Below are 12,487 nucleotides of genomic sequence, written 5' to 3' on the forward strand. Positions count from 1 at the left end.
CAGTGTTTAGAAGACAATCGGTCAGAACCCATTTCTGAAATAAGAGATAGCACTGACAAAGGAAGCTTTGTGAACAGAAGTGCATGGAGGTCATCTATCAGCATTTATAAAGAGCGAGGCAAAAAAAAATTTTTTTTTAAATACTAGTAACTTACAATAGATAGCTGTAAGATTGGAAGAAATTGTTATCTTATGTAAGCGATTGTTCAAAGAAAATTTTTCTTCTGACATTTGATGTTTCCATGTTCTTTCTGGGTTGCTTATATTATCTAATTCCTTCTACTCATACTTGCTCATTATCTAGCATCTCCACTCACAGTGGCTGAGAACTTGTTAGCACTTCACTTCCTAGGAAGTGCAGCCTGACACTGCCACATCTTGGTCTGTCTCAATGCTTTTTTCAGTAGTAAATGAGATGTTTGCGAAAAGAAAACATCATGTATGTCTTACAAGCTACCTAATTTGAAAAGCTTTTTTACATGTAAAGTCATTTACAAAACAATTTTCTTAATCATTGAGAGGATTTTGTTATGTTTGTATCAAAATTTTTATCCCTGATTCAATGACTCAGTGCTGCAGCCTGAAGAACTACGTGTACCTGATCACAAAGAAGACAGTTCTGTTTGTGATCCTGCAAGATCAGAGAAAAAAGAGCAAGAGAATTACAGCAGTATCATAGTCAAAATTCAAGCATCAGGTATACTAATTTTTTATGTACTTTATAGCACTACAGATGCATAACATTGCAGCATATTATCATTTTATGTTAAAAAATTCCAATTGGATAAATAATGGAAATGATTAAGCTTACTATCATCCTTGTGATTGATGATATTCAAAAGAGATGGGCATTTGTGTACATTGGTGTGAGCACAGACTATGTGATTACGACTTAAGACGAAGACAAATTCCATGCAAACCAAAAAATACAGGTTTTTAGTTATGTCTGACCCATCAGCTGAAATGAAATCTCTTCAGATTAATCAGTATTCTCAAATTACAAATGTGAATTTTTCCATAGAGTAAATGAGAGAATGGGAGGCAGGATGGATTAGCAGTGAAAATGTCTTTAATTAAGCACAGTTCAACAAAGTAACCGTGCACTGTGCACATCCACACAATAGCAATTTGCCCCATGTTTATCTAGTACATGACTGAGCCCTACTCACTGAACTCCTGCTGCTGTATTTTTTTAAGGCATTACATCAAAGAATATGCACTGAGAACTACAGTTCTGCCATACAGTAGGAGTTGTAGGTAGGAGCCATTCCTGGTAGATAAATATTAAAAATATATTTATCCAAGATATTTTACAGCCTCAAAGTAAACACATTCAAAGCAAACCCAACTCCATTACAGTCTTTGAAATGGAGAGTGTTTCATTGTGCTTCAACAAATGCAAGTGCAGGATGCTGCACCTGGATTGGGACAATCATAAACAATGTCACAAATTTGGGGATTAAAGGATTGAGATCAGCCTTGCAAAGAAGGACTTGTGGGTACTGGTGGATGAAAAATTGGACATGAGCTGGTAGTGTGCATATGCAGTCCAGAAACTCTGTACTACATTGTGCTGTGTCAAAAGAAGCATGACCAGCAGATTGAGGGAGGCAAATGTCCTCCTCTGTTCTTGTGAAGCCCTACCTACAGAGCATCTAGCTCTGAAGCCACCTGGACCTGTAAGAGTAAATTTGGAAGGGGACCACAAAATGAGTAGAGACCTGAAGACTCCATCCTATGAAAAAAGACTGAGAGTGCTGAGTTTTTTCTGTCTGAAGAAGAGAAGGCTCAGAGAAGACCTCATTATGGCCTTCCAGTACTTAAAGGGTGCTTATAAGGAAGAAAGACATTTACAAGCCTATGCAGTGACAGAACAAGGGATAAGTGTTCTAAACTGAAAAGGTTTTGATTTAGATTAAATATTTAAAGGAAATTCCTTACTCAGAGGGTGAGTAATGCCTGGAGGCATTCAAGGCCAGGTTGAGTGGGCTCTGGGAAGCCTGATCTGGTGAGTGGCAGCCCTGCTCAGAGCATGGAGTTGGTACTGGGTGGGTTATAAGTTCTTCCAACCCAATCCATTCTGTGATTGCCTTGCATATAATGGAAAGGAATCATTCTCAAAAACAAGCGACAGCCAAAATAGACGTTAGAAAGATTCACTTACACTTTTTTTTTTTTTTAACAGTGAAATAGTGAAGATAGATGACTAGAATTATACTTTAAGAATAAAATGATACATCAGTGCAGGAATATCTGTATTAAATTAAAGTGAGCATCCAAACTTCTGTAATATCTGGCCTATTTTCACACAGAATGAAAAATTGGACTTGATTGTAATGTTTTTTTAGTATGTTTAATGAGTTCTTTCTTAATTGTTAAGAAGTAATGCTCTGATCAAATAAAGCTTGGTCATCAGCTAGCTGAATTACATGATTTGTGTAGGTCAGCTGAAAATACTTTGAAAAGTAATAGTAAATTCTTGGACGAGAAGACTCACTGAGTTCTCATTTTCTTAACAAGATCGACTCAACTACTATGATGAACATATTAAAATAATGGGTATTAAAGAATTTCACTATCTTTCCTGCAGAAAAGTTCATTCCTTTGAGCTCACTCAGCAATTATCAGCTCCATCAAGGATTCTAATTGTAAAAACATGGTTATGACTTAGAAGAAATTGTAGAACAGCCACCTAGAAGCTATTAAGGACTATTAGTGTGCAAATGTGAAAGTACTGAGAGATTGGTTTGTTTGGCTTCACTAGGCAAAGACATCGGAAGTTGAATGCCAGGGAAGGAGAAATGCTGTTTAAATTGATGTTATCGTAACAAATGAAATTAAATTGGCTAAGTCTAAGCATAGAGTACAGAGTAGAAGAAAATAATTAAACAGTGGAGTAATAGTTCAATCTTAGTGGCAGTCATAAAATCCTAACTATCTATCATGTATTTTGGTCACTTTATGAGATGGATGAAATAATGCAATTGCCTGTTGTGAGGAGTAGCTTAATTCTATGACCCAGCAAGCTCTTTAGTGAACACTTGGTGTTCTGAATATTATAGTCTGGTACATGAAGCCAAACTCTACCATTGTGTTCTCTTTTATTCAGAAAGCCAGTGCCAGTCATACTGTCTGCTGAAGGGAGCAGCTACTTCTGCTTTAAAAGATTTGACACATCTGGGTGTACTTGCTTCTGTAAGTTGGAGCTTTGACAACATTAAGTTTGATCACACAAAATTTTTCCTAAAACAACAGGAGAAGGTGATATGTGATCGTTTTAAAGAAGGTATGTTTTTTAAAAGTCTGTGTTCTATCTGCAGTAATAATATAGGTTTATTTGGTGACACACAGCTCAAGGTATCTGTTAAGTAACAAATAAAGTTTCAGCAGTTCATCTTGTATGGTTTTATTTCTAAAATGATATTTCTTACTTTCCTAGCCTTATTTATTAACTTGAACATTGTGACACAAGAAGTATTTTAATTGAATTTCATTTTAAAATATTTTAGATATGATTAAAAAATGTTGCTTGTATATCAAACTGTTATTTATTTCATTTTAGATATTTTAATGTGAAAATCTGTCTATATGTTTTTGTCGTTTCTTTTGGTAGCTTGGTAGCTTTTTTTTCACATTTGCATGACTACAGGAAAAATAAATGAATAATGCTAAGCTTACTTTAGAAATTAGAAGGAAAAAAAAATCTTATTGATTTCATTTCTTTCTAACTTCTGGTACATGCAAAGTCTGTAGAATCAGGGAAAAAAAAAAAAAAAAAAAAAACAGAAAAATCTGTGACATCTGTGATAACCAAATAAGATTTTTATGCTACAGATATGAGAAGGACAGCACCAATTCACAGCAAAATACAGACTGAGGAAGATACAGAAAACTTTTGAATATTCTGCTTTTTTTTTTTTTTTTTTTTTTTTTTACAGCAAGCAGTCTACTGCCTGTCTAGTCTGCATGCAATGTCACAATCTCTGTGACAAACTTCAACTGTTCAAACTTTATTGCTTTCTGGGCTTAATATATGTTTCTCAGAATAAAAGCAATGACAATGAAACTGCAAATGAGCAAGAAGATAAACAAAAATTATTTTAGTGGTCTCTGCAAAATGACAGCCTGTGATTTATAGGATTACTATATTGAAGTATAATCAGCAGAGTTCTCTTAACTTGAGGGAACTTCAAAAAGAAAAGCAATCAGCTTCACCAATATATGAGGGAGAAACTGAAATCTGTATCTGTGTCAGTGAATTGCAGAAAGGAAAATGTTTCTGAGAAGAGTATACAAAAGCGTACTGTTGACTAGTCAGATGAGGCAATAGAATGAAGGATTGAAAGATAGGAATTTATATGTTTATGTGTCTGTTTGAAAATCATCTTACTAAAATCAATAAGGCAGTGTGAATTTAATGCCAGACTTAAGGAACTGTTATCCCATCCTCCAGCAAACACTGTCTATGCCTACACAGCTTTCAGAAATGCTTCCTCATATGATGCTTGCTGTAGATGAGATAACATGAGAAAGTTAGGCTGTATCAAAGCCTTTTGCTTCTTGAACAGTCTTTCAAGTTTATACTTATTTAAGTGTTTTAAGGAAAATTCTGAGATGTTGAGTTCTTTTAAATTTTTGCATATGTATTGTGTAGTTTCTGAAATGTTATATAGACAACACCTATGTCTTCTCTTTCTGAAGGTAAAGTAGATGAGAAAGAGATCATGCTGTTCAGGCATGCTGCTCTGGTGCATCTGCTGGTGACATGTCGAGACCTTCTGTTAACATGTGGCTTGGACACAGCTCTAGGTCTGTTTTTGATAGGGAACGATGATACCTAGAATATATGTTTCTTTGTGTTTCTTCTACAGTCTTTCATGTCTGTGAACTGCGTAAGCTGACAACCAGTAAACCTCCAGCATAGTTTCCATGTCATTTTCTTCTCCTTTTTCTTGTTTGTTTTGTTACATCATTAGATATGAATGACTGTACTTTGGTGCTACAGGTGCTCAGTTCCTGAATAATATTCCACTGTTTGTGGATATGAGCATCTACCTAAATAATGTGTTTGCTTCTTTCCAAACAAGTTTTAATTTGAATCTCTGTGTTGAAACTGGGGAACATGCAAAAGTGACAGGTTATTTGTTGTATACAATTCACATTCTGAAATGGAACAATTTCCACTTACATAGTCTTAGGTTCATTGAAAATGAGGTACTTAAAAGTAAGGCTATTTGAAACAAAATCATAAGTGCTGTCTAACAAACATATCATAAGGCTGGGGTTTTGAATTTACCATCCAGATCTCAGCACTGGACTCACAATGACAGTTTTGTGTTTCTCTACTGTTATTGTAATCAGATTTGGGATCTGAAAAATTCATTATAACCTTATTTTATGCCTAAAGTCACAATGCCATGCTTCTCAAGTTCCCATTGTACCGTGATTTTTCAGAAAGATCTACAGAATAAATTAATTAATGGTTTTTGGATGCCCTAAGATCAGGATCCCTCCATGTTTATAGGAGAGAAAAAAGTGTCGAGTTTCAAACTTCAGTTATTCCTAAGTATTCCTTCATGGAGAGTGTTTCTTCAAAGATGACATAAAATGGAAAACATCAAACATCTGCCATAAACTGAGCTGTTGGAAAAGTAATTAATTTGTATTTGCCTAGTCATTTCTTAGCAATAAAAAACAGAGAGAAAAATTCAGAATGAAAATATGAGTTCTAAAAAAGGTTGTTTTCTGTTGGTATTGTAGATGAAAGTAGGAGGATGGGAGGGAGAGAAAAGAGAAGTTTCTCCCTGCTATGTTGATCAACACTTATCCCAGCAACACCTGCCTCAGGATACTGCACATGTAAAAATGATACTAGAAAATTAATTTCTGTATAAGCCCTGTAGTTCTCACTTACTGTTATGACCTTGTGCAGTGATGTGTGATTCATCACACAAATGTCTTAAATCAATTTTTACTTTGTTCATTTTTTAATAACCCTGGCATTGCTATTGCTCACCATTTGTGCAAAAGACATCATCGAGAGCTGAGCAGTAATTATAAAGTAGGAAACAGAATAGTGAAAACACAGGACAAGCTTTGAACAGTGAAATTTCTTTAGTGTAAACCATACAGACCAATTAAATATAACAAAGTTCCAACTCTAGCTGGAATCATATAATAGGTATTATAGGAGGTATATAAATGTGATTTTATAAATGGCAGTTACATACAATCTTAGTGATAGTAGTATTCTTCCTTATTGTTCACCCATTAAATGTTCAGCTTTTTTTTTGTGTGTGAGATACCCTCACAGATTTTAGTGTACATGTAGATTAGGCATTAAGATATTAACAAATGTCTTCTGTCTCTGCAATTACTTTTTTTTGTTGTTCTCTTAACAGAATATTTGTCTAAAGCAAAAGATATCTATAAAAACATCTTAGAATCCTGTTTGAATAATATCTGGAGGCAGCTGAAGATTGTACAGTACAGCAGCCAGAAAAAGCATGAATCCAGTCCCAGATTAGCAGAGCTTCAGTGTCGAATGTTAGATTGGATGCAAACTTACACAGAGGAACACAGTGTTAAGGTTAGCAATATAAACTATCTCTCTAAGCAAATGAAATTCATCTAAAATTTATTAATAATTGTAAAACCATCTTTGAATGAGAAATGGTATCTGTTAAATAAGGAAAATCGCAGAATCACAGAATGGCTTAGATTGGAATGGACTGTAAAGAACATCCAATTCCAAATACTTGCCATAGGCAGGATTGCCATCCACTAGGTCAGTCTGCCCAGGGCCCCAGCCAATCTGGCCTTGAATCACTCCAGGGATGGGTAATCTATAGCTTCTCTGGGAAACATGTTGCAGTGCCTCAAACCCCTTGGATTAAGGAATTATTTCCTAATATCCAGTCTAAATGTTCTCTCATTTAGGTTGAAGCCATTTCCCTTTGTTCATCACTTTCTGCCCCTGCAACAAGTCAGCCTCGCTCTTACTTTTATACTCTTCTCAAGTACTGAAAGGTTGTAATGAGGACTCCCCAGAGTCTTCTCTTCTCCAAGATGAACAAGCCCAGCTTCTTAAATCTTTCTTTGTAGTAGAGGTGCTCCAGCTCCCTGACCATCTTTGTAGCCCTCATCTGGATTCACCCCAGCATCTCCAAGACCTCGTGCTGGGGGCCTCAGACTTGGACTCAGTATTCAGGGTGGGGGAATGAGAACAAAACAGAAGGGGTCAGTCACCTCCTTCACCCTATTGGCCCTCTTGACACAGCTTGGGATAAATTTGGCCTTCTGGATTTCTAGCACGCACTGCTGGCTCATGTACAGCTTTTCATCTACCAGTCCTTCTCTGCAGGACTCTCTGCAGGGAGAATCCAAACACAGCACCTTGCACTTGTCCTTGTTGAATTTCTTTAGGTTCATGTTGGTCTATTTTTCAAGCTTCTCCAGATCACTTTGAATGGCATGTCTTCCTTCTATTGTGTCAACTGCTTCACTCAGCTTGGTGTCATCATCAAACTTGCTGAAGATACACTCAATCCTACTGTCATGTCATTGATAAAAATGTTGAGCAGCAGTCCCGACATGCATCCCTGGGGGACTCCAGTTGTGACCAGATTCCAGCCGGACATAGAGCCATTTACCACATCCCTCTGGCTGCAACCATCCAACCAATTCTTTATCCACTGAATAATCCAGAATTCAAAGCTGTATCTGCTCAATTTAGAAATAAGGGTGTGGGACCATATCAAAGGGCTTGCAGAAATCCAGGTAAATGACAACAGTTGCTTTCTATTTGTCTACTGATGGTAGACTAATCCTCCGCTGCATCATAGAAGGCCACCAGATTTGGTGGGCATAATCTACCCTTCAAGAAGCTGTGCTGGCTGTCTCAGATGTTCCTTTTTCCATTTCTTAAAAATGGCTGGGATGTTTCCCTTTTTCCAGTCACCAGAGACTTTCCCTGACTGCCATGACTTTTCAAGTATAATGAGAGAGGCATAAAATAAAATTAAGGATAACATAAAGTTTAAGACATCTATCAGGAGTAATGCACGTTTGTGTTTCTTTGGATCTCCCCTTCTGCATGAGTAAAACAACATGCATAGAAGTTTTAAAATTGTAAGAGCTTCGTTTTTTTGCAGATGGTATTTGTTCCTCTGATAATTATATTGTGTCATATCAATAAATTAATAATTAATTAATTAATAATAAATTATCAATTAATTAATAAATGTAAATTTCATCATAACCTTTTATTTGGTAGCTTCAATCTTCTTATCTTCTTTTGGTGCAGAAACTCATAGCACAAGTAAGAGCTGTGTGTGCAGTGGTGCTCAGGGCACAGACACTGGAGTGTATGGTTGTTGTTTTCCATAGTCTCTCCTTGACAAATGTATCTGCCCAAATTCCCCATATTACATTTATATGAGTAAATACCTGTGAGGCATGGTTATGGCACTGATAATAGAACTGTGGAATTAATTAGTTTCAGGGTGGGTTTTTTTTTCTGGAAATGTGAATATTCTGAGTCATTTCATGCAGGGAATAATACCATTTTCATTTGTGTATTATTTATTATTTACTTACAGAACACTTCCCACATAATAAAACAGAAATGAAAAAAATATATATATACTATATATATATTTAAAAATCTTGACATTTTGCAATAGAACTTATGCTACTGAAGACACAGCCGAAAAAATCCCCAAATCTTCAAGCTTATTTTCATTTATTTTAGTTCTTTCTCATGTTTCACTTCTTTTGACTCTGTTAAGAGAACATGTCGTGATTTAACTTTCAAGAAAAGAAAACTATAGAATCAAAGAATCATGGAATGGGTTGGAAGAAATGTTAAAGCCCATTCAGTTCCAAACCCAATGCTGAGGACAAGAATGCCACCCACCAGATCAGATTGCCCAGAACCCCACCCATCCTGGCCTTAATCCTCCATGAATGGGGCATCCACAGCTTCTCTGGGCAACCTGTGACAGGGCCTCAGCTTCACCATCCTCACAATGAAGAATTTCTTCCAAATATCTTGAGTGCACCCTCAGCAAGTTTGCTGACAACACCAAGCTAAGTGGTGCGGTCGACATGGTTGAAGGAAGGGATGCCATTCAGAGGGACCTCAAGAGGCTAGAAAGGTGGGCCCAGATGATCCTGATGAGTTTCAGCATGGCAAAGTGCAGCGTTTTGCACTTGGGCCGGAGGAATCCCAGGCATCCATACAGACTGGAAGGAGCGGTCCTTGAGAGCAGCCCTGTGGAGAAGGACCTGGGGGTCTTGATAGATGAAAAACTTAACATGAGCCAGCAGTGTGCCCTTGCAGCTCAGAAGGCAAATGGTATCCTGGGCTCCATCGAAAGAGGGGTGGCCAGCAGGGACAGGGAGGTGATTGTTCTCCTCTACTCTGCTCTTGTGAGGCCCCATCTGGAGTACTGTGTCCAAGTGTTGAGCCCCCAGTACAAGAAAGACAGGGAACTGTTGGAGAAGGTCCAGAGGAGGGCCACAAAGATGATCAGGGGACTGGAGCACCTCCCCTATGAGGACAGGCTGAAGGAGCTGGGCTTGTTCAGCCTGGAGAAAAGAAGGCTATGTGATGACCTCACTGCAGCCTTTCGGTACCTAAAGGGAGCCTACAAACAGGAGGGAAATCAGCTCTTTGAAAGGGTGAGTGACAGCAGGACAAGGGGAAATGGTTTTAAGTTGAGGGAAGGGAGATTTAGGTTGGACATCAGGAGGAAATTCTTTACAGAGAGAGTGGTGAGGTGCTGGAACAGGCTGCCCAGAGAGGTTGTGGATGCCCCATCCCTGGAGGTGTTCAAGGCCAGACTGGATGGGGCCCTGGGCAGCCTGGTCTAGCATTAGGTGGGATGGTTGGTGGCCCTGCATGTGGCAGGAGGGTTGGAGATTCATGATCCTTGAGGTCCCTTCCAACCCTGGCAATTCTGTGATTCTGTGATCTTACCTAAATTTATATTTTTTAATTTAAAACCATTTCCCTTTGTCCTGTTTCCACAATCCCTAATGAATAGTTTCTTCTCACCTTTTCTGTAAGCCCCTTCAGCTGCTCTCAATGCACTTATTGCCCAACCTGCACTTGACTTACTCTTGGGATTGCCCCCACCATAGGTGTGCTAAAAGTCCAACAAGTTGTTATATTGGAATTTAAATTGGATATGAAGCACCTAAAACAAAATATTATTAATTGTTTGGGTGTTTATCTTTCGTTAGTACCTGTATATTGATTTTATCATCATTTTCTTGTTCTTAATCATAATGCATTTTGCTTTCTGTTACTAAGATCATGCTGTGCTAGGGGACTTATGACAACTTTGTCATTTTGATGCCAGCTCATTGACAATTTTACCTTTCTTATCAACTCCACTAGATGCAATTTTTAAAGCTTTGAAAAATAATTTTTGATTTGCCAGTTTGACTTAAATTTGTGTCTGTAGAATTTCAGAGTTTACATGATTTTATTCAAAATTATCATTCATGCTTCACTGACATTCAGTGACAGGTCTCAGTCAAACAGAAGAGACAGAAGTATTCTGGTTTTAATGCAAAGTGAAAGCTGTATTACATAAGTCATTTCCTACTCTGTCATATCACATCAGCATCTGTTAGTACAGTATGAAACATGATAATCTAGTTAGCCTTTAATGAGCCAAATTTATTGTTGATGGTTACAGAATAGGAAATCTCTTCTGTAAAAATAAGGTACTAACAAAACAAAAGAAACAAATCTGAAATGAATTTCTGATCTTTCTGTTTCACTTTGTTTTATTTCTACACATGATTATGTAGGATATCACTAAAAATATATAATCTAGCTCACAACAGGATGTCCTGAGTATGCTGTTCAGTGATGCAGTCAAAAAGCAGATCTGCATTTTAAGTTACAGATGTCCAAATCTGTTTTGACAGGAACCACTGGGTTGGCAGGTGGCTGTTCTCTTCAGCAGCATGTGGAAATTTGTCTTTTTTAAGGTTGTCAGGTGGATAGATGTCCAGAAGTTATTTTCTAAAAAAGTCTAATAGAGTTTTGACATTTACATATATAATTATCTTGTGCCCTTAGGTCTTAGAGTTAGATTAGTTATGAGCCTTCTTTAAAATCTTATCTTGTTTGTCCCAAGAAAAGTGCATACAAAATTTCATACCAGTTCAGATGTCATCCTGTCTGAAGCTGAAGGTCTGGTGTAAGCCCAGTATGTGTGTACACATTCTTATTTAAATGTTTTGATTATTTAATACAAATTCAGTTTGTACCTTTCAAAATTTTGGATAAGGTAAACATATTTTCCAGTAATGACCAGAGTATGATTATTTGCTGGGTTCTAATCTTTTCAGTGTTTCCATCTTCAGCAATGCTTAGCAACTATCAAATGTAATCTGGCTTTAGAAGTGATACTTCAAAACTCTCCATTTACAGTCGGGAAAATCTTTCTAATTGGTATGGAAGGATGTAGTGCCTCCCTGCAGTACATCACCACCTTAATTCTAAATATCTTCAGTTTAAGTTTCGCCTCCATAGGGATAACATCTCTAATGTGACAGTAATAATCTGTCTATTGCAACAGTAATAATGCAGTGTACTGTCTTAGTATTTTTAAAATCATTTTTCCTTTGATTTAAAAATTCAGATTTCAGACTTCTATTAGAAGAGATCGGTCCATAAAACTGAAGTACTGGTGTCTCCCATAGTGTAATTTTTCAAATATGGTAATAATATTTGCAGGTACTTGTAATTTTGGAAAATTCTGATATTTCCATTTTTGACACATGCTTAGTCAATCTCTCTCTCTCTCTTTTTTTTTTTTCCTCCCCAAAGCAGAAAGAAAGATATTAAGTAGACTAAAAGGTTTGTTTTTACTTCTTTAACTTGTCTTCTTCCAGATACTAATCATATTAAGAATGGACTCTGAGAGAGAAAAAGCAGCTCTCATTCACACTGTATCTAGACTAGAAGGTAAATAATTATTTTAATCTTTTTTTGAAAGAAAAAGTCTGTGTATTCTGTGCTTCGTTATTTTCCTCTTTAAGCGCTTTTTCAAATGTCTCTCATCCTTCTCTTCACTGGGACATTTTTATGTACTTTTCTCACTTTTTTTCTGTTTCCAAACTCTTCTATAAACCTTCCTTTTCACTCCCCTCCCTCATTTCTAATGTGTTTGGTTTTTTTTTGTCTCTTTGAGATTTCTGTTATAATGTCTTGTTACAAAAGAATGAGAGTCATGCGTCAGGTCAAAAAATGTAATTAACAGAACGGAAAGTATATGTGGCATCCATTGCCTAATATAATTGTATCGGTTGCTCAGATTATCTGTTTATATTTGATTGTGGGTCAGAAGTATTCTTCCTTCCATGCCAAGTTTAAGGATAATTTAGAAGTCTTAAGTAAATTTTCTGACATAAGGCTTTTGGTGTAGGTCATAATTTCCTTTCACCACTTGTTTCTGACCTTGTA

At 36.8% G+C, this 12,487-nt stretch overlaps 1 protein-coding gene across 8 annotated transcripts in view; it reads left to right on the forward strand.

The window, feature by feature from the left end:
- SHOC1 (shortage in chiasmata 1) overlaps nucleotides 1–12,487 on the forward strand; it is a 52,433-nt gene that overhangs the window by 24,034 nt on the left and 15,912 nt on the right. For all 8 annotated transcript variants that reach the window (XM_031608336.2, XM_090131663.1, XM_031608334.2 and 5 more), the window contains 5 exons: nucleotides 572–697; nucleotides 3,110–3,286; nucleotides 4,702–4,809; nucleotides 6,402–6,589; nucleotides 11,917–11,989. In XM_031608336.2, the coding sequence (XP_031464196.2) occupies nucleotides 572–697; nucleotides 3,110–3,286; nucleotides 4,702–4,809; nucleotides 6,402–6,589; nucleotides 11,917–11,989 (672 nt within the window). The remainder of the gene's footprint in view (nucleotides 1–571; nucleotides 698–3,109; nucleotides 3,287–4,701; nucleotides 4,810–6,401; nucleotides 6,590–11,916; nucleotides 11,990–12,487) is intronic.

This window comes from Phasianus colchicus, chromosome Z (genome assembly GCF_987193195.1).
Source record: "Phasianus colchicus chromosome Z, bPhaCol1.hap1.1, whole genome shotgun sequence".
NCBI classification, from domain to species: domain Eukaryota; kingdom Metazoa; phylum Chordata; class Aves; order Galliformes; family Phasianidae; genus Phasianus; species Phasianus colchicus.